The sequence below is a fragment of the Notolabrus celidotus genome, chromosome 5 (assembly GCF_009762535.1).
Source record: "Notolabrus celidotus isolate fNotCel1 chromosome 5, fNotCel1.pri, whole genome shotgun sequence".
In the NCBI taxonomy this organism is placed as follows: Eukaryota; Metazoa; Chordata; class Actinopteri; order Labriformes; family Labridae; genus Notolabrus; species Notolabrus celidotus.
The window spans coordinates 11851205-11873151 of NC_048276.1; the positions used below are offsets into that span (position 1 = coordinate 11851205).

At 37.6% G+C, this 21947-nt stretch overlaps 4 protein-coding genes across 6 annotated transcripts; all 4 read left to right on the plus strand.

Moving 5' to 3' along the window:
• The first annotated feature begins 544 nt into the window (after window positions 1-544).
• Window positions 545-2552, plus strand: LOC117812556. Of its 2 annotated transcripts, none has more exons than XM_034683410.1 (6): window positions 545-708; window positions 885-1137; window positions 1267-1497; window positions 1640-1885; window positions 2003-2234; window positions 2347-2552. In XM_034683410.1, the coding sequence occupies exons 1-6, from the start codon at window positions 658-660 to the stop codon at window positions 2348-2350; spliced, it is 1017 nt and encodes a 338-aa protein (XP_034539301.1). In that variant the 5' UTR covers window positions 545-657; the 3' UTR covers window positions 2351-2552. The 2 variants fall into 2 exon arrangements, with proteins under 2 accessions (XP_034539301.1, XP_034539302.1); XM_034683411.1 differs by having other exon boundaries at window positions 888-1137.
• Window positions 2553-5876: 3324 nt separating this feature from the next.
• Window positions 5877-7920, plus strand: LOC117812554. 2 transcript variants are annotated; one of them, XM_034683408.1, is made up of 6 exons: window positions 5877-6073; window positions 6250-6502; window positions 6632-6862; window positions 7006-7251; window positions 7369-7602; window positions 7715-7920. In XM_034683408.1, the coding sequence occupies exons 1-6, from the start codon at window positions 6023-6025 to the stop codon at window positions 7771-7773; spliced, it is 1074 nt and encodes a 357-aa protein (XP_034539299.1). In that variant the 5' UTR covers window positions 5877-6022; the 3' UTR covers window positions 7774-7920. The 2 variants fall into 2 exon arrangements, with proteins under 2 accessions (XP_034539299.1, XP_034539300.1); XM_034683409.1 differs by having other exon boundaries at window positions 5878-6073; window positions 6253-6502.
• Window positions 7921-10844: 2924 nt separating this feature from the next.
• prdx4 (peroxiredoxin 4) lies at window positions 10845-16364 on the plus strand. Its single transcript, XM_034683412.1, has 7 exons — window positions 10845-11178; window positions 13988-14105; window positions 14197-14313; window positions 14952-15074; window positions 15332-15462; window positions 15906-15940; window positions 16242-16364. The coding sequence occupies exons 1-7, from the start codon at window positions 10962-10964 to the stop codon at window positions 16290-16292; spliced, it is 792 nt and encodes a 263-aa protein (XP_034539303.1). The 5' UTR covers window positions 10845-10961; the 3' UTR covers window positions 16293-16364.
• Window positions 16365-18961: 2597 nt separating this feature from the next.
• Window positions 18962-20517, plus strand: LOC117812558 (diamine acetyltransferase 1-like). The gene is made up of 6 exons (XM_034683414.1): window positions 18962-19211; window positions 19366-19417; window positions 19526-19606; window positions 19714-19815; window positions 19939-19979; window positions 20089-20517. Exons 1-6 carry the CDS (start codon window positions 19146-19148, stop codon window positions 20254-20256), a joined length of 510 nt encoding a protein of 169 aa, XP_034539305.1. The 5' UTR covers window positions 18962-19145; the 3' UTR covers window positions 20257-20517.
• Window positions 20518-21947: the final 1430 nt, after the last annotated feature.

Consider the following 21947-nt stretch of genomic DNA (forward strand, 5'->3'; position numbering starts at 1 on the left):
TCTATCCATCCCCAACACCATGGGGCTGCTTGATGAGCTTTCTTTTGTGGGTCTTTTTAATCCACTATTTTGTTGTAGTACTTCAAAAGAGCAGTTCAACCGTAGTGTGAGGAAACTGATTGTGGGATTTAAACCCAGAACCATCAGATTGAAATGTAGCAGGCATGTCCTCAACACCAAGGGTTGTGTTGTGGGTATGTTATGTGAAATATTGTGTTAGTTAGTTAAGTTAAACATAAAGCTTCTTTCAAATGAAAGTTTGCATGTAGAATAAAGAGAGAGAGAAATATATGTAGAGCTGAGTATGAACAGGTGAGACTGAATTAGGATGACTCCTGTAGTCCAGGTTGAACCACTTTCTAATATGGGATATAATATAGTAAACAAACATGTAATTATAACATTGCATTCATTTGTATATTTCTAAGCACACATTGAGAAGATTATGGGACACTCACAGCTCCACTGGGACACCACTGTGATGTCACTGTGGCGCCCCTGTGACGTCACAGTAACGTTGGAATCTAAAATGCTTTCTTACTAACTGACAAACCCAAACTTCTCATTTTCACTCTGGTCAGAAGAGAAAGCACTCACTTATTTCACTTGCGAACAACTGTTTTTTGGAAAGAGACTATCACTCGAGATACTTCAAATATGTACCACTCATATGTGAAACCTACGCAGAAAACCTGCAATGGTTCTGATGTAAGTATCCAACTCTACCTCCTTCTGCTGAAATCTGTGTTTTTTTAATAAACTCATAAGGATCTTTCTTTTCTCTGACAACATCAGACTTTATGGCAAAGTATTTTCAACCATTTAAATTAATTTGTAATTATTTGAAAGTGACACAGCTGATGTGTGCTTCTTCATTTCCTCAGCAGACTTTGAGCTTCCCCCGTATCTCCCAGGTCCCGGGGATTCTGAGAGCTCAAAGAGCTGACCTGAAGAGTCTGGGTCGTACCAAGCAGGATGGCAACCAGCTCAAACCAATTCCATCGCTTTCCCCAAAAAGAAGCAGTGGCTATTTTTTGGGAAGGTGTTGGACCCCTCCTTCAGATGGCTCTGACTTTAATGTTGAGGACATTGACATAAATCAAAACCCTCTCCTTTACTTTTTACTTCATCAAGATGGTAAGTTATTCAACTTTTACCATTTCATCTATGTTTTGAAAGTGTCTGTTGGAGTCATACAGCACAAACAGTTTTTCCAAAAGAACTATAAACTTAAAGTTATTCCTATTTTATCGTTTATCTTAACAGACTCTTTCCATGAATCGTACTGTGATCCTCATACGGAGCAGTCGCTTGAGGACATTATGGAAAGACTGAAACCTATCAAGCGACGGTGTCAGAGTAGACTCCCAATACTCGCTAAGCGGATCAATGTAAAACCACCTTTGATGCCAAAGCCTCCAACAGAAGGTCAATCAAAGAAAACAGGAGCTAGGCCATGGAGGTTACCACCTATTGTAAAATCTGCCACAAGAGCAGGTGAGTTCTTCCAATCCATCCTGAATAACTGTAAAACAAGCTTTTATTCAAAGGCTGTCTTCAGTTTATTCATGGGCCCTTTTTATTTCATCATTATAAAAGTTAGCACAATGTTTAAACACCTTATTTTGTGGTTTACCAGGTAAGGAAATGGAGAGTCATAACAGCCTCAGGACTGTGAATGATAAAAGAGCCCAGCAACTGGACATTGAAAAACTTGAGAACTCTGAGCAAAAGCCCATCCGTCCATCTCGACTCCCAATTCTATATGAAAGAATTCCTGGGTACGTGCCTTTGCCCCCGAAGCCTAGAAAACTTCCCATGACTAGAACAACAGCCCGAATAAGGAAGATCCTGCCTCCTCTTCACCCTCCTGTCAGAGGAAGAGGTAAGTTCTTCTGAATGTACCTTGAATAATTAAATAACTATTATTCATGGGCTGTCTTTAGTTCATCATTATAAAAGTTAACACAGTGTTTAAACACCTTATTTTGTGGTTTACCAGATGAGACCAATGAAAATGACTGCAGCCTCCAGCCTGCGTATGAGACAAAGGTTAAAGAAAAACCAGTGTGCTCTAAGACAGAGTCTTTTCTTCATCCTGGACTCCCTATCTTTGCCAAAGAGGCACCCGTGCTGCCACCTTTGGTCCCAAGCCCTCCGACAAACTGTCCGACTATAAAAAGAAGAGCTCGACAAAGAAAGATAATACCTCTTGTTAAGCTGGATATATACTGGTACGTTTTTTTAATGAACATCCTGACTGATTTCATTCATGAGCTCCTCCCAGTGTATTTGATCTTATTATAGATATACAGCGTTTTGACATGTTGCTTTGTGGTTTACCAGGTGAGGAAATAAAAAATCATTACAGCCTCAGGACTGTAAATGATGAAAGGGATGAGTAACTGGACATTGAAAAACTGGAGTGCTCTAAGGAAAAGTCCATCTCGACTCCCACTCCCACCAAAAACCTTCTGTCCTGGAGCCTTTGGAACATTAAAATGTGATTCATATTGTGTATATGTTGATGTGTAAATAAATGTGTCAACATATCTTATGTGTCTTTTTTGAGAAAAGCTTTTTGTGTTGGTTTTAAAAAAACCTTTAATACTGAGTATAACATGATTGTGGTATCAGAAAAGGGGAAGTCTCCCGATTGAATGATTGATTACTACCTTCAGTCCCCTTCTTTGTTATAAAAGCTTTAGGACAAATTGTCAAATCTAAAATGTAATGAGCAGAGCGTGACATGCAGGACCACGTACAGCATGTCTACAGGACTGTGTGGATAATGAAGGATGACACAACAACTCCACATGTACATTTTTGGGGGAAATGAGAACCATGCACAGCTGCTTATTGCAGACTTGTATCTAGCTTTTAATTGTATTCAGACACATATCCTTGCACACAGCCTCTGGTCTTATCTTAATGATGGATTTTAGTAGAGTATGTTGGCTCACATTGACAAGAATACACTTTAAAGTATATGATTTAAGCTCATTGGTGGAGGCATGATACAACATGTAATATGTTGGAAATATTAGCAGAAAAAGTCTTGAAAATCAAGCAGACCCTGGCACACTGTGTTGGACTTAGAAGTCACATCATTCTAAGCATAATACTATAACACTGCTGCAATCAATTGTATGTTAAACATAACAATATACTCATATTTTTGGATCCCCCATTAGCCAATAAGCCCTCTTCCTGGGATCCACACATCCAAACATGACATTCAAATCTACAAAAATTACATAATGAAAAAATTGAAGGAAAAAAAAAACATTAATTGAAAATATAATATTGACAACAATGACAAAAACAGGCAAAATACAAAATCAAGAAGACAACAGTTTTAATTTGAACTCATTGTGATACTGGGTTTAAATCCTAATAATCTCTAAAGTACCCATGCTATGACTTCTCAGTCAATAATTGAAAAAGTGGCAGAGTCTGAATCACAGTGGTGCTACTTTATACAGTGTATACAGTGATTATTTACTGCCACTCTGGACTGTTTGAAAAAAAAACCAAACCCTACAGCCTTGAGTTTTATCATGTTTTCATTTGATATTACAACAAACACAACACTCACTGAGGGAAGTGTATATAAGGCAGACTTGGTAGTAAGTTAGATAATTTTCTGATGGTTTGTGTGTCAAAAAAAACTCTTGGATTGGTTCGCCATCAAGCTGCAATAGTGTTGTAAAATTAAATTTCTTATTTATTTTAATTAATAATATCTAACTATTGGCAAACTCCCTACATTAAAGATCTATTGCTAAAAATCAACACCTCTTAAGTTGTGTTATTTATCTCATCTATGAAGTTCATGCACATATGATTAATACTGCATGTATACCAATACTTGAGTTTATTTATAAGGGATATATTTGAATAACATTGAGCACTTCTCATGTTTTATATTAGGGACATTTTGTTAATTTGGCCCCGACTCAATATTATGAGTTTTGTTTGATGGTTTTCTCTGGTCAGGTTTGAGGCATATCAATCCGTCACTGTAAGTAAAAAAAGAAAAGGTTTGTACTCTTTATATTCAAGTGTACATGTTAAACCATTTACTTTGATTTAACTCATTTCTATCTTCTTTATTGAACCCCTTGATACAAAGACATTATAAAGGGATGCAGGGTAATAGACTCTCAGTTTGTCTCCATATCTTTTTCTCATTCTGTATGTAAGAGAGGGGAAAGAACACCAAGGGAAGAGTCTGAAATGTTTGACTTTATCTTGCCAAACCAAACACGTGCCTGGCAGATCTCAAGTTGTTTTTAGAGAATGAATGTGTCGCTTTATGTTTGTGTCACACTCCGAGCTGAGCAGGTGATTCTGTGCATCTAAAGGTCAGGTGTTATTAAAAATGTGTTCAGAGTGTTTGCATTCACATAGTTATTTTACAGATACTCAGGTGCTCTGGTGCCTTGTTTTAGTTTTTCATTTCATGTTTGAAGCATAAACTGAGAATAAACATCTTAGTCAGGAAGATTAATCATCCTTAAACACTCAAAATGAACACAAACTAACCCATCAGTTGCCTGAAACAGCTGTGCATTAAAACATTATGACTTTTAGACGATGCATTCATCTGCAAAGCTTCATATTTCACACACATTTTCAAAGCAGAGGGAGAAGTTTGATTAAGTGTTGTTGGTGCAGCAGAGTGAGCATCATAGCTTTATGTTCCACTTGAACTGTGTTATAAAAAAAAAACATCAGCAGTGGTTCTTGAAACGTTCAGAAATATATTTGGACATTTTAAATCTCAGATTGTTTTCTTTTTTTTGATCACCTCAGATTGACGAATAACAAAACTACCTATCAGAATGTAGTACAAGAAGCAAGCTGTCATCCTCCTCACTGTGTTTGTATTGGTATCTATAGTATTTATAAAAATGCTTCTAGGTTTTTTTTTTCACAGATGTGAGAAGTGTGTGATGACAAAGGAAGACAGTCTGAATTTTAAAATATCAATACCTGTCTGGATACAGCTGAAAAAGGCTAGAATGTAAGCTGATGTTGTAGTAAACTGTTACATTGAGGTCGGCAGATGAAGCAGGGAAACGCTCCACGAAACATTTTATGTTTTATGTGTGCGTCATTGTAATAAAAGACTATAAGTCACTCTGTTTGTGGACTTTTTTTTTATACATAAACAACATATATGTGTAGGTTTTGGATTATAAAGAACAATCAATGCTGTTAAATTTGCAGCAGAATTTTCTTGTTTGTGAATTAATGTATGTAGGACTGTACCAAGAGAGTTAGCAACTATCTCAATATTTTTTTATTGATCTATCCATCTATCCATCTATCCATCTATCCATCTATCCATCTATCAATCTATCCATCCCCAACACCATGGGGCTGCTTGATGAGCTTTCTTTTGTGGGTCTTTTTAATCCACTATTTTGTTGTAGTACTTCAAAAGAACAGTTCAACCACAGTGTGAGGAAACTGATTGTGGGATTTAAACCCAGAACCATCAGATTGAAATGTAGCAGGCATGTCCTCAACACCAAGGGTTGTGTTGTGGGTATGTTATGTGAAATATTGTGTCAGTTAGTTAAGTTAAACATAAAGCTTCTTTCAAATGAAAGTTTGCATGTAGAATAAAGAGAGAGAGAAATATATGTAGAGCTGAGTATGAACAGGTGAGACTGAATTAGGATGACTCCTGTAGTCCAGGTTGAACCACTTTCTAATATGGGATATAATATAGTAAACAAACATGTAATTATAACATTGCATTCATTTGCATATTTCTAAGCACACATTGAGAAGATTATGGGACACTCACAGCTCCACTGGGACACCACTGTGATGTCACTGTGGCGCCCCTGTGACGTCACAGTAACGTTGGAATCTAAAATGCTTTCTTACTAACTGACAAACCCAAACTTCTCATTTTCACTCTGGTCACAGAAGAGAAAGCACTCACTTATTTCACTTGCGAACAACTGTTTTTTGGAAAGAGACTATCACTCGAGATACTTCAAATATGTACCACTCATATGTGAAACCTACGCAGAAAACCTGCAATGGTTCTGATGTAAGTATCCAACTCTACCTCCTTCTGCTGAAATCTGTGTTTTTTTAATAAACTCATAAGGATCTTTCTTTTCTCTGACAACATCAGACTTTATGGCAAAGTATTTTCAACCATTTAAATTAATTTGTAATTATTTGAAAGTGACACAGCTGATGTGTGCTTCTTCATTTCCTCAGCAGACTTTGAGCTTCCCCCGTATCTCCCAGGTCCCGGGGATTCTGAGAGCTCAAAGAGCTGACCTGAAGAGTCTGGGTCGTACCAAGCAGGATGGCAACCAGCTCAAACCAATTCCATCGCTTTCCCCAAAAAGAAGCAGTGGCTATTTTTTGGGAAGGTGTTGGACCCCTCCTTCAGATGGCTCTGACTTTAATGTTGAGGACATTGACATAAATCAAAACCCTCTCCTTTACTTTTTACTTCATCAAGATGGTAAGTTATTCAACTTTTACCATTTCATCTATGTTTTGAAAGTGTCTGTTGGAGTCATACAGCACAAACAGTTTTTCCAAAAGAACTATAAACTTAAAGTTATTCCTATTTTATCGTTTATCTTAACAGACTCTTTCCATGAATCGTACTGTGATCCTCATACGGAGCAGTCGCTTGAGGACATTATGGAAAGACTGAAACCTATCAAGCGACGGTGTCAGAGTAGACTCCCAATACTCGCTAAGCGGATCAATGTAAAACCACCTTTGATGCCAAAGCCTCCAACAGAAGGTCAATCAAAGAAAACAGGAGCTAGGCCATGGAGGTTACCACCTATTGTAAAATCTGCCACAAGAGCAGGTGAGTTCTTCCAATCCATCCTGAATAACTGTAAAACAAGCTTTTATTCAAAGGCTGTCTTCAGTTTATTCATGGGCCCTTTTTTATTTCATCATTATAAAAGTTAGCACAATGTTTAAACACCTTATTTTGTGGTTTACCAGGTAAGGAAATGGAGAGTCATAACAGCCTCAGGACTGTGAATGATAAAAGAGCCCAGCAACTGGACATTGAAAAACTTGAGAACTCTGAGCAAAAGCCCATCCGTCCATCTCGACTCCCAGTTCTATATGAAAGAATTCCTGGGTACGTGCCTTTGCCCCCGAAGCCTAGGAAACTTCCCATGACTAGAACAACAGCCCGAATAAGGAAGATCCTGCCTCCTCTTCACCCTCCTGTCAGAGGAAGAGGTAAGTTCTTCTGAATGTACCTTGAATGATTAAATAACTATTATTCATGGGCTGTCTTTAGTTCATCATTATAAAAGTTAACACAGTGTTTAAACACCTTATTTTGTGGTTTACCAGATGAGACCAATGAAAATGACTGCAGCCTCCAGCCTGCGTATGAGACAAAGGTTAAAGAAAAACCAGTGTGCTCTAAGATAGAGTCTTTTCTTCATCCTGGACTCCCTATCTTTGCCAAAGAGGCACCCGTTCTCCCACCTTTGGTCCCAAGCCCTCCGACAAACTGTCCGACTATAAAAAGAGGAGCTCGACAAAGAAGGATAATACCTCTTGTTAAGCTGGATATATATACTGGTACGTTTTTTTAATGAACATCCTGACTGATTTCATTCATGAGCTCCTCCCGGTGTATTTGATCTTATTATAGATATACAGCGTTTTGACATGTTGCTTTGTGGTTTACCAGGTGAGGAAATAAAAAATCATTACAGCCTCAGGACTGTAAATGATGAAAGGGATGAGTAACTGGACATTGAAAAACTGGAGTGCTCTAAGGAAAAGTCCATCTCGACTCCCACTCCCACCAAAAACCTTCTGTCCTGGAGCCTTTGGAACATTAAAATGTGATTCATATTGTGTATATGTTGATGTGTAAATAAATGTGTCAACATATCTTATGTGTCTTTTTTGAGAAAAGCTTTTTGTGTTGGTTTTAAAAAAACCTTTAATACTGAGTATAACATGATTGTGGTATCAGAAAAGGGGAAGTCTCCCGATTGAATGATTGATTACTACTTTCAGTCCCTTTCTTTGTTATAAAAGCTTTAGTACAAATTGTCAAATCTAAAATGTAATGAGCAGAGCGTGACATGCAGGACCACGTACAGCATGTCTACAGGACTGTGTGGATAATGAAGGATGACACAACAACTCCACATGTACATTTTTGGGGGAAATGAGAACCATGCACAGCTGCTTATTGCAGACTTGTATCTAGCTTTTAATTGTATTCAGACACATATCCTTGCACACAGCCTCTGGTCTTATCTTAATGATGGATTTTAGTAGAGTATGTTGGATCACATTGACAAGAATACACTTTAAAGTATATGATTTAAGCTCATTGGTGGAGGCATGATACAACATGTAATATGTTGGAAATATTAGCAGAAAAAGTCTTGAAAATCAAGCAGACCCTGGCACACTGTGTTGGACTTAAGTCACATCATTCTAAGCATAATACTATAACACTGCTGCTTTAATTGTATGTTAAACATAACAATATACTCATATGTTTGGATCCCCCATTAGCCATTAAGCCCTCTTCCTGGGACCCAAACATCCAAACATGACATTCAAATCTACAAAAATTACATAATGAAAAAATTGAAGGAAAAAAAAAATTAATTGAAAATATAATAGTGACAACAATGACAAAAACAGGCAAAATACAAAATCAAGATGACAACAGTCTTAATTTTAACTAATTATGATACTGGGTTTAAAATCCTAATAATCTCTAAAGTACCCATGCTATGACTTCTCAGTCAATAATTGAAAAAGTGTCAGAGTCTGAATCACAGTGGTGTTACTTTAAACAGTGTATACAGTGAATAACAGCTAGATGCAAGAGTGACCAAGAAGTTCTTAAATAATGATCATATTCATTTTGTGGCACATAATATATACATGGACAGGGTTGGTATTTATTAGAAACTGCTTCAGATCCTTTTTGTGTTGATTTTAGTGCCTCCTATGGAAAAAGTAGTGCCTTTTACCTTGATGATATTGTCCTGTACAAGAGTAAGTCATGTTTTCTCACACAAAAAAACTCACCCTGCTTCATTTTACCACCAAAATGTATCTCCCACCACACAATGTATAAACAGGTTGTTCCTCTGACATCAAGTTAATCAACTATAGGCCTATATCTACCCCCCACTAGCGAGTTTACACTTTGCAAATAACTATAAAGAAATAATTGGTCTTGTCGCTGATGCTCTCGTTTACTTTAGTAGGTCATAAAGAGGCATCAATATTAAATTTAGTGTGTTTCCAATTCGGACAATAAGTCCACACAGGAGTTTTAAACTTGTAACGTGTAACGACAGACCATTCCTCATCTTTATAACTTTTTACATAACAGTATGTTGACTTGTATCAGGAGGACTGTCAATCTCTTTAAACAAGATTATTTGAAGCCAAGTGACTTGTTGAAGAACAACAAGGGGGCATTATTTGTTATGATCTAACCTCATGAAGTCAAATAAAACTCTAAAAACCTACAGTTTACTTTCACTCAGATTCAACCACACTTGATGCTATGAAAATATGACAATTCCCCACTTTAGGTATGAGATGAGCATCGGAGCCATGGAATTCTGAATGTTTGTTTATTTATTCAGAAAATTTTAGTTAATTTATTGCAGTTATAACAAAACAAAAGAAAGGCGTAGCAGAAAACACATTTTATTTCAGGCCCATTAAAGGTGACATATCATGCAAAATTGACTTTTTAATATTTCTCTACCTGAAATATGTCCCTGGCATGTCTACAAACCCCCCGAAAATGAAAAAAATCCATTCTGCCCCTGTTCTGATTCCTCCACCTTTCTGTAAATGTGTGTGAAACGAGCCGTTTCAGTTTTCAGTGTTTTTCATACGTCACAACGACATCCAGTCTTTAACGGAAGCCAGAGCTCGGAGCTTGTTCAGCCCATAGACTGTATAAAATACAACTCAACCCCTCCTTCGTTTTTCATTACCTGCACACGTGTGCTAACAAGGAGCTTAGGAGGGAGGCATGCTAGTTGTAGGCTGTCTTAATAAACACAAAGGTCGGTTTTACTCCCCACGTCTGCAGGTTTGAAGATCTAGTGGATGATTTTTAGTTTTCATGGAAAAGTGCTAGCGCTAGTTAGCATAGCCACATAGCTAAATGTTCGTAGCTGTGTACCAAGACACACGTCGACATACTGACAAATAAAACAACAAGAAACACTAAATCTGTGACCAATCCTTCAGAAAGGTCCTGCTGCAGGCACCTCTCCGTCAGGATCAGATTCTGGATCAAATTTAGAGGGTTGAAGTAACGCGGGTCTGTGAGCAGCCGTGTATATTCAGCCAACATGTAAACATTAGATCAACGTGCTGGACAGCCGAGGGCACGTCCACTTCCTGAGGGGGCATGGTCAGAGAGAAAACAGACTGTTCTGAGCAGGGCTGAAAAAGAGGGTTTTTCAGGCATGCCAAAATCTGATTTCAAAGTGTTTTTTTGAGCAATAAACTTTAAATACATGTTTTGGGGACCTCTTAGACCAATATATTTTGATGAAAAAGAGTGTAATATGTCACCTTTAAGGCCCCCCCTCCCCACTTGGTCCCTTGGTAGTCAGTCACACTTTCCCCCCGACTATGACGCCCCTGCTGTCTACAACAACATGTTTTGGCAGAGCTTATATTTGATGTCATGGATCTGATGAAAGAAGAGAGACAGTAAGAAGCCATAGGAGATGCGGGTAAGAGATGCAGTATGTGATAAAGGAGTGAGCTAATTAACTCCAGAAGATGGCAGTAATGCAACAGGACGCCAGCTGCTGCAAAACCTACATGACGAAGAAGAGGAGGGGAAGGAAGAAGACTCTTCAAAATCCTGCCAACAGCCTGAAACGCGTTGCCAGTCTGTGGCGTCGTCCTCCCCTCACTATAGTTTCATGGAGTTTCTGAGCCACACAATCATGAAGAAGGAGCTTCTCTGCGCGCTGTGTACCGCTGTCCTCCTCTTCCTCACCAGCGCAGTCTCATCAGCAGAGGAAGGCGCTAATGGGAAAAACTCCCAGTGTCACAACTACGCGGGAGGACACGTCTATCCTGGAGAGGCTTTCCGTGTGCCTGTGTCTGATCATTCCCTTCACCTCAGCAAAGCCAAGAGTGAGTGTGTTTCACATGGCTTCACACTAAAGTATCGAGGTAGCAGAATGTGCATGTTGTGAAAGTGCGCAACGATGAGGTTCTCTCCTCTTAAACAGCTGCTGGAGAGTTTGCATGCATGGTGATCCCGGGACAATAGAAACAAAGTGTGTCTGCAGCTTGTGTTCATTTATAATTTCTTCAAAGATAGATCTGAATCTAAAAAGGTCAATCAACTTTACATCAGATGATGTTTGTAGGACACGTCACTAAGTCAGATCCATTACTGATATCCCTCCGCCCCTTTAACACATGACAGGGTATGCACCAGGTCATATTAACGCAACAGAGGGTTGGACAAAATAACAGGAATAACTGGTTATTAATACATGTATCCTAACATGTGTAAGTGTTAAAGATATAGTATTATATGGCTTTAATTTCTCATCTGTGTGCTAATTCAGGTTCTTCTGTTTGTGTCCTCATTTGTTTTGAGACATTGCCATGCTGCACAGTTTGCAGTGTTTCTTTATATCAGGGGTGTCAAACTCATTTCAGTTCAGGGGCCACATACAGCCTAATTTGATCTCAAGTGTGCCGGACAAGTAAAATCATAACATAATAACCTATAAAGAAGGATAACTCAATTTTTTCCCTTTGTTTTGGTGCAAAAAAGTACCAGTACATTCTGTAAATGTTCACATTTAATGAACTATATTTTTACAAAAACAGCTGTAGTATTTTTCCAAATATTATATTCTTGAAGCACTGAAACCTGCTGCGAACACACCAAGCACACAAGTTTCCCTGTCACCTGCGTTGTTCAGGTGCATTCCATCAGCACTATGTTTGCAGTTACGTTTTTTGAAAAATTGCAGTTAATGTCCTCTCTGTAATTTTTTCATTTTGGGAAGTCATCCGCGGGCCGGATTGGAACCTCTGGTGGGCCGGTTTTATGTTTGACACCCCTGCTTTATATAAGGGTTAATAGTTCTCCTGCAGACATGGGCTGAACCTGAATCACATTGTTGCCCCTTGTGATTTTAGGTTCACTTGTGCTTAATTTGCACTTTTAAAACCTGTGTTGCAAAGTGCTCACACTAACACATAAAGCAAATCCTTGAAGACTGAGTTATATATGAATAAGCCAGGGAGACAGGAAACTTAGATCAACTAAAAGCAGCTCACAATTTTAAACCATGATCAAAATCTTACAACATTTATCTACGACCAAGTAATACTGATGGACAAAAGACGTTCCATCAGTGCTGATGATGCTTACAACAACGCTGGGACTCAACTACATGTATAACTCTGCTTTACAGCAAAGAAACTTAACTTGCTGGCTGAATTATAAATGGAAATGTACTGATAAATATGCATAACTCAAACACATGCACATTTTACAAAGCAGCTGGTTTACTGAAACATGTTCATGGCAAGAGTGCTGAAGATTTTGAGTTGCTTGGCAACAGAGCAGGTGCAATCAACTTGCAGAACTAAATACTTTGACGGAGGGGAAAGTATTAAATAAACAAAAGAGTCATGGATTGTTAATTGTACTTTTCAGTTCTATATGTTGCTTGTAGAGCTGTTGAATAAAAGCAGTATTACACTTCAGGTCATGCCATTATACGTATAATAATAATACATTTTATTTATATAGCGCTTTTAAAAGACTCAAAGACACTATACAACTTTTAAAATCAATACAAGCGAGGAACACAAGTCAATCCAAATCAAACAAAACAAAACAACAGTACAATCACAAATAAAAAGCTGACTTTAAAAGGTGAGTTTTTAATAGAGACTTGAATCTTGAAGGATCAGAGCAGTTTTGGATATAAGTGGGGAGTGAGTTACACTCATTCTTATCTTTGGGACAGGTCTGCACTGAATCACAGCCATGCAGTTATTGAGTACAACACAGTGTGAGATTGAGTGTGATGTTGCTAAAGTAATGGATACAACTTGAAAAGACTTAAGAAAAAGGAAGCAATGTTTAAGGAGTAGCAAAACTGCATCAGCAATAAAAACTTTAACAATAACTTTTATAATAGCCTGAGTCACACACTGTACAGTTAAATCCTTTGTTACCATCTTTATAGATTATGTATAGATCCATAGATATAAAAAATACAACAGCAAATGTACTCATTTTGTAAGAAAAAGTTTGTCAGAAAAAGTAAATATTTAAAAAGTCACAGTTATTCAACAGTGGATGTGAAATCACAAAACCAAATACTCAGCAATAGGAGGTATGATAATGCAGAAACAAAGTGTGAATATGGACATTGTAATGAATGAAAATATTGACATTGAGATAAAATAAGAACTAAGGAGTATGTTGGTGAATTCTGTTCAGAGGTCAGTTGGTATACATCACTCAGCCTTTACATTATGACCACTGACAGATGAGGTGAATATCATTATCTCTTTACAGTGGCGCCTGTCAGTAGGTGGGATATGTTAGGCAGCATGCGCACATTTTGTCCTCTAAGTAGATGTGTTGGAAGCAGGAAAAATGAATAAATGTGAGTTTGTTTCAGAGGTCTAGTAAAGTTCAGGTCTCATTAGGTCAGAGCTACGCAATATCAGGCAGGTAGTCAAAATGTTATGGCTGATGTACATAAAGCCGTCTTGTGGTCTCTGCTCACATAAATAAATATTCAGAGTGTAAAAAACGTGCCTCACTTAACAGGTTTGCATATTTTTGCTGATATACACTTGTGACTTGCGAGCCATTTTTAGCAACAAAACACATGCCGTCTATGTAAAAGAATCCTCCAATAATCAGATAATGTGTTTCTCTTTCCTCGTTCCTCTTCAGTTTCAAAGCCCGCACCTCAATGGGAAGGAACAGCCGTCATCAATGGGGAATTCAAGGAAGCAAAGCTGTCAGACTACAAAGGCAAATACCTGGTCTTTTTCTTCTACCCCCTCGACTTGTGAGTAACATCAGAGACGCACGGCACATCATCATTTGATAAGTGTTGCAGGGTGTCTTCATATTAAATCCGTTTAATCTGTTGTTTTCAGTACATTTGTCTGCCCCACTGAGATCATTGCATTCAGCGACAGAGTGCATGAGTTTAAAGCCATCAATACAGAGGTGGTCGCCTGCTCTGTGGACTCCCAGTTCACCCACCTCGCCTGGTAAGATTACTGTCTCCACAAAATTGGGTTATGAGGGAAGTGTTAAATTAGAGTTCAGATGATGTTGTATGCATTCTAAATCAGGGTTGTTGGCTGTTTTCGAAACCGCCTACTATACCAGCAGTACGTAATGATTTGGCCACAATTCAGTATGCAGTAAGTAGTAATGTGAAAAAGAGCCAAATCTTCTGTATGCCAAAACTCCCTGGATGTCTACGGATTCAGGAAAATTTCACAGTATGCATCTGACCAGTCTTTCTCAGGTACTGTTTCCCACAATGCACAGCGCTCGTTCTGCTTTTTCTTTTATCTTCTTTTTTGACGGGGGCAACTCAGTTTTTAGGTGTTGTGAAAATTATTAAATTCCATATAAACCACTTCCTAACTTTTTAAATCATAAGTGGATGCGTACTGCAACACAGATTGAACAGAACAGTCATACTACAGACTAAATTCAAACACAGTATGTAGTAGGCAGTACCTACTGCCTAATACATTACTAGGTAGTATGTAGCAGGCCATTTCGAAAACAGCCGTTGACTTGTTTTACACCCTTTAGTTCACTTTTGGTTGAATCATTTAGCGCTTAAGAGCTCTACTTTACTTTCTTCTTTCATCTTATTTCTTGTCAATCACAGGATAAATACACCCAGGAAGCAAGGTGGCCTTGGACCAATGAAAATCCCTCTGCTGTCTGACCTCACGCACCAGATTTCCAAAGACTATGGAGTCTATCTGGAGGACCAGGGTCACACACTTAGGTGCAACTCTATTTCTACTTTTATGGCTATTGTCAAAGGTTTATAGGAGAACAACTTAGACACCCATGTTCTGTAAAAGAACACTGCTGTCACTCTGAGGAGCTTTAGGAGTGAGCAAAATGTTAGAGGAACTGGTTTGGTAGTCTGGTTTGAAAAATGCATCTTCTTCAAACTCAAATGGCATGAGAAGCTTCTATAATAAGTCACTTCCTTGTATAGGCTAACAGTCAATAATAATAATCAACTTTCTCTCATAGAGGACTTTTCATCATTGATGGCAAAGGCATCCTGAGGCAGATTACCATGAATGATCTTCCAGTAGGACGATCTGTGGATGAGACTCTGCGGCTGGTGCAGGCTTTCCAGTACACAGACAAACACGGAGAAGGTACAAGAAAGAGCATGACATATTGTGCACACTAGCCTACCTTTCCATGTTAGCTGCACAGTCTGTTGAGTACTTTAAAACACTACTGAAAACCCATCTTTTCTCCTTGGCATTCAGCCCCAGCTAAGCAAGAATCCTTGGCTTTTTACTTTCTTACTATTTTTATTTCCTAAATTGAGCTCTTACTATTCTTTTATTGTTTTTATATATTTTTATATTTGTGTATGATTATATTGTATTTCAATAACTGTACAGCACTTTGGTCAACTGAGGTTGTTTTAAATGTGCTTTATAAATAAAGCTTGACTTGACTTGACACATATTTAAAGTACCTGTAGAGATCTGTTCATATTCTTATATAGCTTTATAGTGGAGTAATGCTGCAGTATCTATAACTGAATAGCTGATTTCTGTACTGACTTGTTTTTGTTGTTGTTGTACAGTGTGCCCAGCAGGATGGAAGCCAGGCAGCGACACAGTGAGTGTTCTTATCATTGTTGTTGTAAATGGTTGTAGTAGATGTAAAGCAAAAAAGCTCTCTAAGCCTGTTTTTCAGATGTCCTCAATGCATTTTGAATGAAAAGTAAACCTGTATCTTAATTAAGATTATACTTTTTATTATGAAGTGAGAAGGTAAACAATGATAGGTATACTACAGGACTATATTATTAACCCTAATCTATGTTGGCCTGCTTTATGTAGAATATTATATTTTTTTAATCAGGTGTTTTTAATAATTCTACTCATTCTGTACTCACGTAACTATTTCTGTCCTGCAGATCATTCCCGACCCTTCAGGAAAGCTGAAGTATTTTGATAAACTGAACTGATCTGAGTTCCAATCATCCCAGTCTGTGAAATCCAAATAAAAGAAAGTACAAATAAAACGTGTTTTCCAAATATGCTGTTGGTTTGATGTGCTACATTCATCTGAGTTTTAGTGCATGCAATAACACTGGGAAGGAGCAGCTGTCAGTGATGTGAATTCACCCCGTAGCTGCCAGATGCTCTCAATGAAAACAGAATAAAGAGTCCAGATAAAACTTTACAGTACCATTGTATCATGGCTGCTGTTCCAGGTTTAGTGTCTGCTATGAATGAGCTGATCTAAGCTATGTTTGAATGTAGCCTGAGGCTCTGCAGACAAAGTCAGGCAGAACTACTTTCCTGAAGCACATACTAAAATGAGAAAGTAAGTGTGGTCTTAAAAGGGAAGTTCTAGGTTAATGATGCATAATCTTTTACATTACCTCGGAAGAAACTGAGGAAGAGTTATTTATTTAACAATTAGAGCCTATTTTATCCTTCATTAGAAATTACCAGAGTTTAAGTATAGTAGTAATCATTAAAAAACTGTCTAAAAAGGTCTGCACATTAAGTACAAGGGCACTGCAGTGTTATTTAAACATGTATTCGTTAAAAAAGGGCCTGTGTGTGTTTTAATAATATAAATTATGTTTTTGAATTAACATGACATTAAAATGATTTAATATTACAAATTCAGTTTTTGAATGGTTAATAGCAATGTCATCCTGTCTGTGTTGAATGACATCATCTTATTCCCCTGCAATATAGGCAAATAAAACTAAGCCTTTGTTATCTGCATAGAAAACGGTAACTGATAAGGAAAACTCAGATGAAGACTTGCAGAAGAGAGGGAAAGAGCTAATGTGAGAGATGGAGCAGGTCAACGTGAACAGACGCGTGGATCTTGTTTCAACTTTTTATGAACTCTAGTTATCCTACATTTCTGTGGCTTATCAGTAAAGTGTAGAGTTTCTGTTCAACAAACGCACAAATTAATTCTGCATATTAAAGTGCAGCCGGTTGTACTGGACTACTTGACTATTGCAAATACTAGGATGACATGAGGTGTAAGGAGACTAAAATATTTTTAAGAGACATAGCAGAGAAGTTAGACAAGAAAGACAGGCAGGGAGGCGGTCTGTGGCTGAAGAAACATCTATACCCTGATACGGAAGGTAGGCCTTGCTTCCGTGTAACCCAGGTCGCAAATATGTGCACACTGCTGAGAGCAACTTCTGAATGTGGCCTGAGTGATTAGCTCTCATTGCGTGTAGGGTGTGTTAACACGTGCGCTCAGAGTGGGTCACTTGTGATTGGACCACTACAGACACTTTTACTGCAGGTGTAAACAGGGCAGAGGGGCCTTAGAGTTTTTGATTTACCTTGAAAGAATTTTTTTCCCATTGCTTGATTATTCACTTTATCAGAAAAACTAAATTGCTATATCAACACATTTTAAGAGGCAACACATTTTGATTTTTAAAAATGTAGTCTGAGAAATGCATATCCAAATCTGTAAGCTGTTAACTATCAGTTATGTACAAATGCAATATATTGTATCTGCCTGTAAAGGGTAGTGATAGTACAACATCAAAAATAAATGCTCAAAGTACCATAAACGACCAAGGGTCCTTGGTCGGCTTTGCAAATGCAGCATAAATCCATCCAGCTTGTCATGAATGTCATGTGGATGTGGTTTCTGGTTCAACGTCACAGGACAATTGGTCTTGAGCAAGTCAGAAAACCCAACTGCATGATTCCTATTTAAAGAATGGATAGTGAAACTAGACACTACCTCTATTCAGGTTCCCTTAAAGACACAATGTCAGTTTAACTCATGAACTGTAAAGGAACGGTGCGTTCATGGCTGACACCAGAGGGAACTTACACAGTTTGTGTCTTTGAATTAGTTCTGTGAAATGCCGTTGGAGATATGAACACAATTCTCAACACTTGTCTGATAAAAGACTTTCCAGGCTAATTATTAAACGAGAACATGTCGTCACGTCACAGATATGTTTACGGTAACCACATGGAGAGTCAGTCGGTCACCTGCTCATTTCTGGTCAATAATAACCCAAAATGTCCAAACTTAGATAACCTGTCAGTTCGTGTATAGGAGTCACAAAGCAAAAACTGCATATTATGCAAATACATTGTTGATAGGTCATTAAAAGTTTGATTTCTCTGATCTCAGCTATACAGATAATGGTTTGATTGTGTCAGCAAACCGAAGTTTAAAGTCAGGTGTAGATTTTATGTCTCTTAATAAAAGATGTCAAGATGTAATAAAATGTTGTTGGCTCATCCAAGGAATTGAGCAATAACATACTATTTCAAGCTCATACATTACATCATCCACATCAAAGCTAGGTTTGAATATAACAGATTTCAAACACAGAATCAGTTTAAAGGGTTTGACAAGGACAAAGAGAGGCATTAGAGCAACCAAACAAACACACACGTATGCTCTGCATTGGCCAACCTTCACTCAGCTCAACAAAACACTGTGTCCGCTGGTCGTGTTCTTTTCCAGGTCTGGTTAATATTTACCATTTTAACAACATTGAAATGGAGTATGGTGATCCACACAGAGATAAGGTGTCAACAGGAGAGTCAGACACAGGATGAAATGGGGCTGTTTGGCCATATATGGGTTAATGAATATGCAAGCCTCTTCCAGGGACACATAAAAAGGAAGCGACTGAAGCAGCTGTACCATTGTGTGTCACGCGTCCAATGCAAGTCCTCGTTTGCTGGTTTTCTACGTTCATTGACGGGGGATGAACTCCTGAGGAGCGAATGAAGAAACAAATTTTGCTTTTATTCACATTCAGAGGACTAGTGAGTAAAGGTAAAAAGGGCAAAAAGAGAAAATGGCCAATTTTATATTACGGAAAGCCGAACCCAACGATGTACCCGATATCCTGCGACTCATAAAGGTAAGCCAAGAGTTAACTTTTCTATTTTAAAAAAGGACATTTTAGCTTCACAAAAACCCATCATCTCTTTAAATGAACTGTATGTTGTACCTTAAACTGTCCTTATTACAATCATGATTCATTGCTTCCTTGTTCCTTTCTCTTTGCTTTTAAGGAACTTGCTAAATTTGAGGAGATGGAGGAGAAGGTGTTGTTGACTGAGAAAGGTGCTTAAGTTTAGCCTACTTTACATTGCATACATGTAGTATATTTACCATGTAAAGAAAACGTTTTCAGTTTTATAAATTTTTATAAACATAATGTCCCAATTTTAGAATTACTTGAAGACGGCTTTGGGGATCATCCGTTCTACCACTGCCTTGTTGCGGAAGTCCCAAAAGAGCAGAGCTCCGAAGGTTAAAACTTCCTCTAATACAGAACTCTTCTCAAATTAAGGACTTCATATCTCAAGGAATAGTTTAACCTCTAAATTCAACCCATAACTGATGGTGTTTTTCTCCAGGTTACACAGTGATAGCCTTTGCCATGTACTACTTCACATATGACCCTTGGATTGGAAAACTCCTCTACCTTGAGGACTTCTATGTAATGCAGGAGTGTCGTGGTAAGTTTGTCGTTGCATGACAGCAATAAAAATTAATGAGTGACCACAATTTTAATGGGGCATTTTTACATAACTGTATAGAAACTAACTGTTTCAATTGCACCCTGTTTGATCTTTGACCAGGTCTTGGCATTGGTTCAAAAATCCTGAAGGTCCTGAGTGAGGTAGAGTTTCAAATGTTCACTTAAAGCATCCTCTAAACTCACTTTCTCTCCAATGTAATACTTCTTGAGTCACTGTGCCTGATGTTTTGTTTGTTTGTTCCTCCTCTAGACGGCAGTAAAGACTCGCTGTAGTGGCATGCACTTCATCGTGGCAGAAAACAACACAAAGTCCATCGAGTTTTACAAGCGTAGAGGGGCAGCTGATCTTTCCTCTGAGGAAGGCTGGCGTCTGTTTGAGATTGAAAAGGAGGACCTGCTTAAAATGACTTCCAAATAAAGTTTACTGTTTCTGTGCTCGTACTGTTGATGATAGCTACATTATGTTTACTTGGTCAGTGATTGGACAGTCTTCAGAACTGCGTACCTTTAATAATGAAATGGCTTTCAAATAATCTGATATTTAGAAAGACCCCTAATGATGAAAGATGAACACTGACGTTTAGGAATTATGATGCTAACACTGCTTCTGTATTGTGTTTCATTTCAATCATATTAACGTGTTGTTATTAAACTCTTATTAAAAAGTTGAGAAAAAGCATGGTGAATTGTATTTCTTTTACCTAATTTTCTCTTTGTGACTCTTTGTTGTGCCTTGATCAACAGATTGTTGAGAACACTGGATTTGTCTTCTGCAATAGAAGTATTTTGTTTTGAACTTACCTTTACTGCCATTATAATAAATTCCATAAATTAACTTAACGATTAAAGACTCAGAGGGATCCCAGAAATCAATACTTGATTGTAGTATTAGTCTGCATGTGCCTTGTTTTTTATTAGGGCTGAATAAAAAGAACAATCAAGGCGTAAAAAAAAACAAAAGGGTGTTTTGGAAATGGTGCTTCAGTTAAAATAAAGTTGTTTTAGCAGCTAAAAGTACTTAAAGTATCATAAGTAAGAGCAACCTCTCCAAAGCATGGTCTGTACCAGTGTTAGGTTACAATATTTGATCATTGATACTGATGCTTTAGTATGTAAGCAGTATTTCCAGGGTAGCTAATTTTAATAATGCATTTCAAATACCTGTCATTTGTTTGTACATTTTTTTTAATAAAGTATAACTCTCTTTTAATGAGCTCCAACTGTAGGTTGGATGATGGGAATTTTTATTTTATTTTTTCATTTATTTTCTTGCTTTTTCTGGATTAATTTAGAAATTACATTTTGTCTGTTCAATAATATCTTTTCTAAAATAATAAAATTGTGATGAATTTTCCAAATTAAAGAATTTACAAGCTTCCCCTTTCACCGGCATAAAATGTGAATTATGAATACTTTCACTAACTAACTCCAATGGACTTGAAGTTGTAGTGATACATGTGGATTATCTCAAGTCATCACATCAATTACCATTTCTACGCAGACGACACCCAACTATACATCTCTGTCTCACCACATGATCCAAACGCTCTTCACTCCCTCACCGCCTGCCTTTCTGACATCAATGTATGAATAAGCAAGAACTTTTTAAAATTAAACAAAGACAAAATTGAAATTATTTTAATAGGACCCAAAGCAGCCAGATCACATAACCCATCTTCTTAAAACTCTGCACTGGCTTCCTGTTTCTTTTAGAATTGATTTTAAAGTTATTTTACTTTTTTTTTTTTAAAGCTCTTAACAGCCTTGTTCCTCCATACAACACTGATCTCCTGTCATTTTATGTTCCAACCTGATCACTGAGGTCCTTGAATGCTTCCCTTTTAAATGTTCCTCGTGTGTCTCACACAAGCACCGGGCAGAGAACTTTCTGTATTTACGCCCCTAAGCTGTGGAACTCTCTGCCTCTGGACATTAAAACAGCGAGCTCTCTGGGTGCTTTTAAAAGTTGACTTAAGACTTACCTTTTTAATCTAGCTTTTAATTTGGAGTAATTCATTTTTAGCCCTGGACTGCATTATTACTATTTTTATTATTTTAATATTTTTTATTTTAATCATTGCTTTAGCATTTATTTATCTTATTTAATTA

Coding starts and splice junctions, on each gene's coding strand:
- LOC117812556 (XM_034683410.1), top strand. CDS start 658: ATGTACCACTCATATGTGAAACCTACGCAGAAAACCTGCAATGGTTCT. Junction 1,138..1,266: donor CTTTTTACTTCATCAAGATG/GTAAGTTATTCA, acceptor TTATCTTAACAG/ACTCTTTCCATGAATCGTAC. Junction 1,498..1,639: donor AAAATCTGCCACAAGAGCAG/GTGAGTTCTTCC, acceptor GTGGTTTACCAG/GTAAGGAAATGGAGAGTCAT.
- LOC117812554 (XM_034683408.1), top strand. CDS start 6,023: ATGTACCACTCATATGTGAAACCTACGCAGAAAACCTGCAATGGTTCT. Junction 6,863..7,005: donor AAAATCTGCCACAAGAGCAG/GTGAGTTCTTCC, acceptor GTGGTTTACCAG/GTAAGGAAATGGAGAGTCAT. Junction 7,252..7,368: donor CCCTCCTGTCAGAGGAAGAG/GTAAGTTCTTCT, acceptor GTGGTTTACCAG/ATGAGACCAATGAAAATGAC.
- prdx4 (XM_034683412.1), top strand. CDS start 10,962: ATGGAGTTTCTGAGCCACACAATCATGAAGAAGGAGCTTCTCTGCGCG. Junction 11,179..13,987: donor TCACCTCAGCAAAGCCAAGA/GTGAGTGTGTTT, acceptor GTTCCTCTTCAG/TTTCAAAGCCCGCACCTCAA. Junction 15,463..15,905: donor CACAGACAAACACGGAGAAG/GTACAAGAAAGA, acceptor GTTGTTGTACAG/TGTGCCCAGCAGGATGGAAG.
- LOC117812558 (XM_034683414.1), top strand. CDS start 19,146: ATGGCCAATTTTATATTACGGAAAGCCGAACCCAACGATGTACCCGAT. Junction 19,212..19,365: donor ATATCCTGCGACTCATAAAG/GTAAGCCAAGAG, acceptor TTTGCTTTTAAG/GAACTTGCTAAATTTGAGGA. Junction 19,607..19,713: donor AAAAGAGCAGAGCTCCGAAG/GTTAAAACTTCC, acceptor GTTTTTCTCCAG/GTTACACAGTGATAGCCTTT.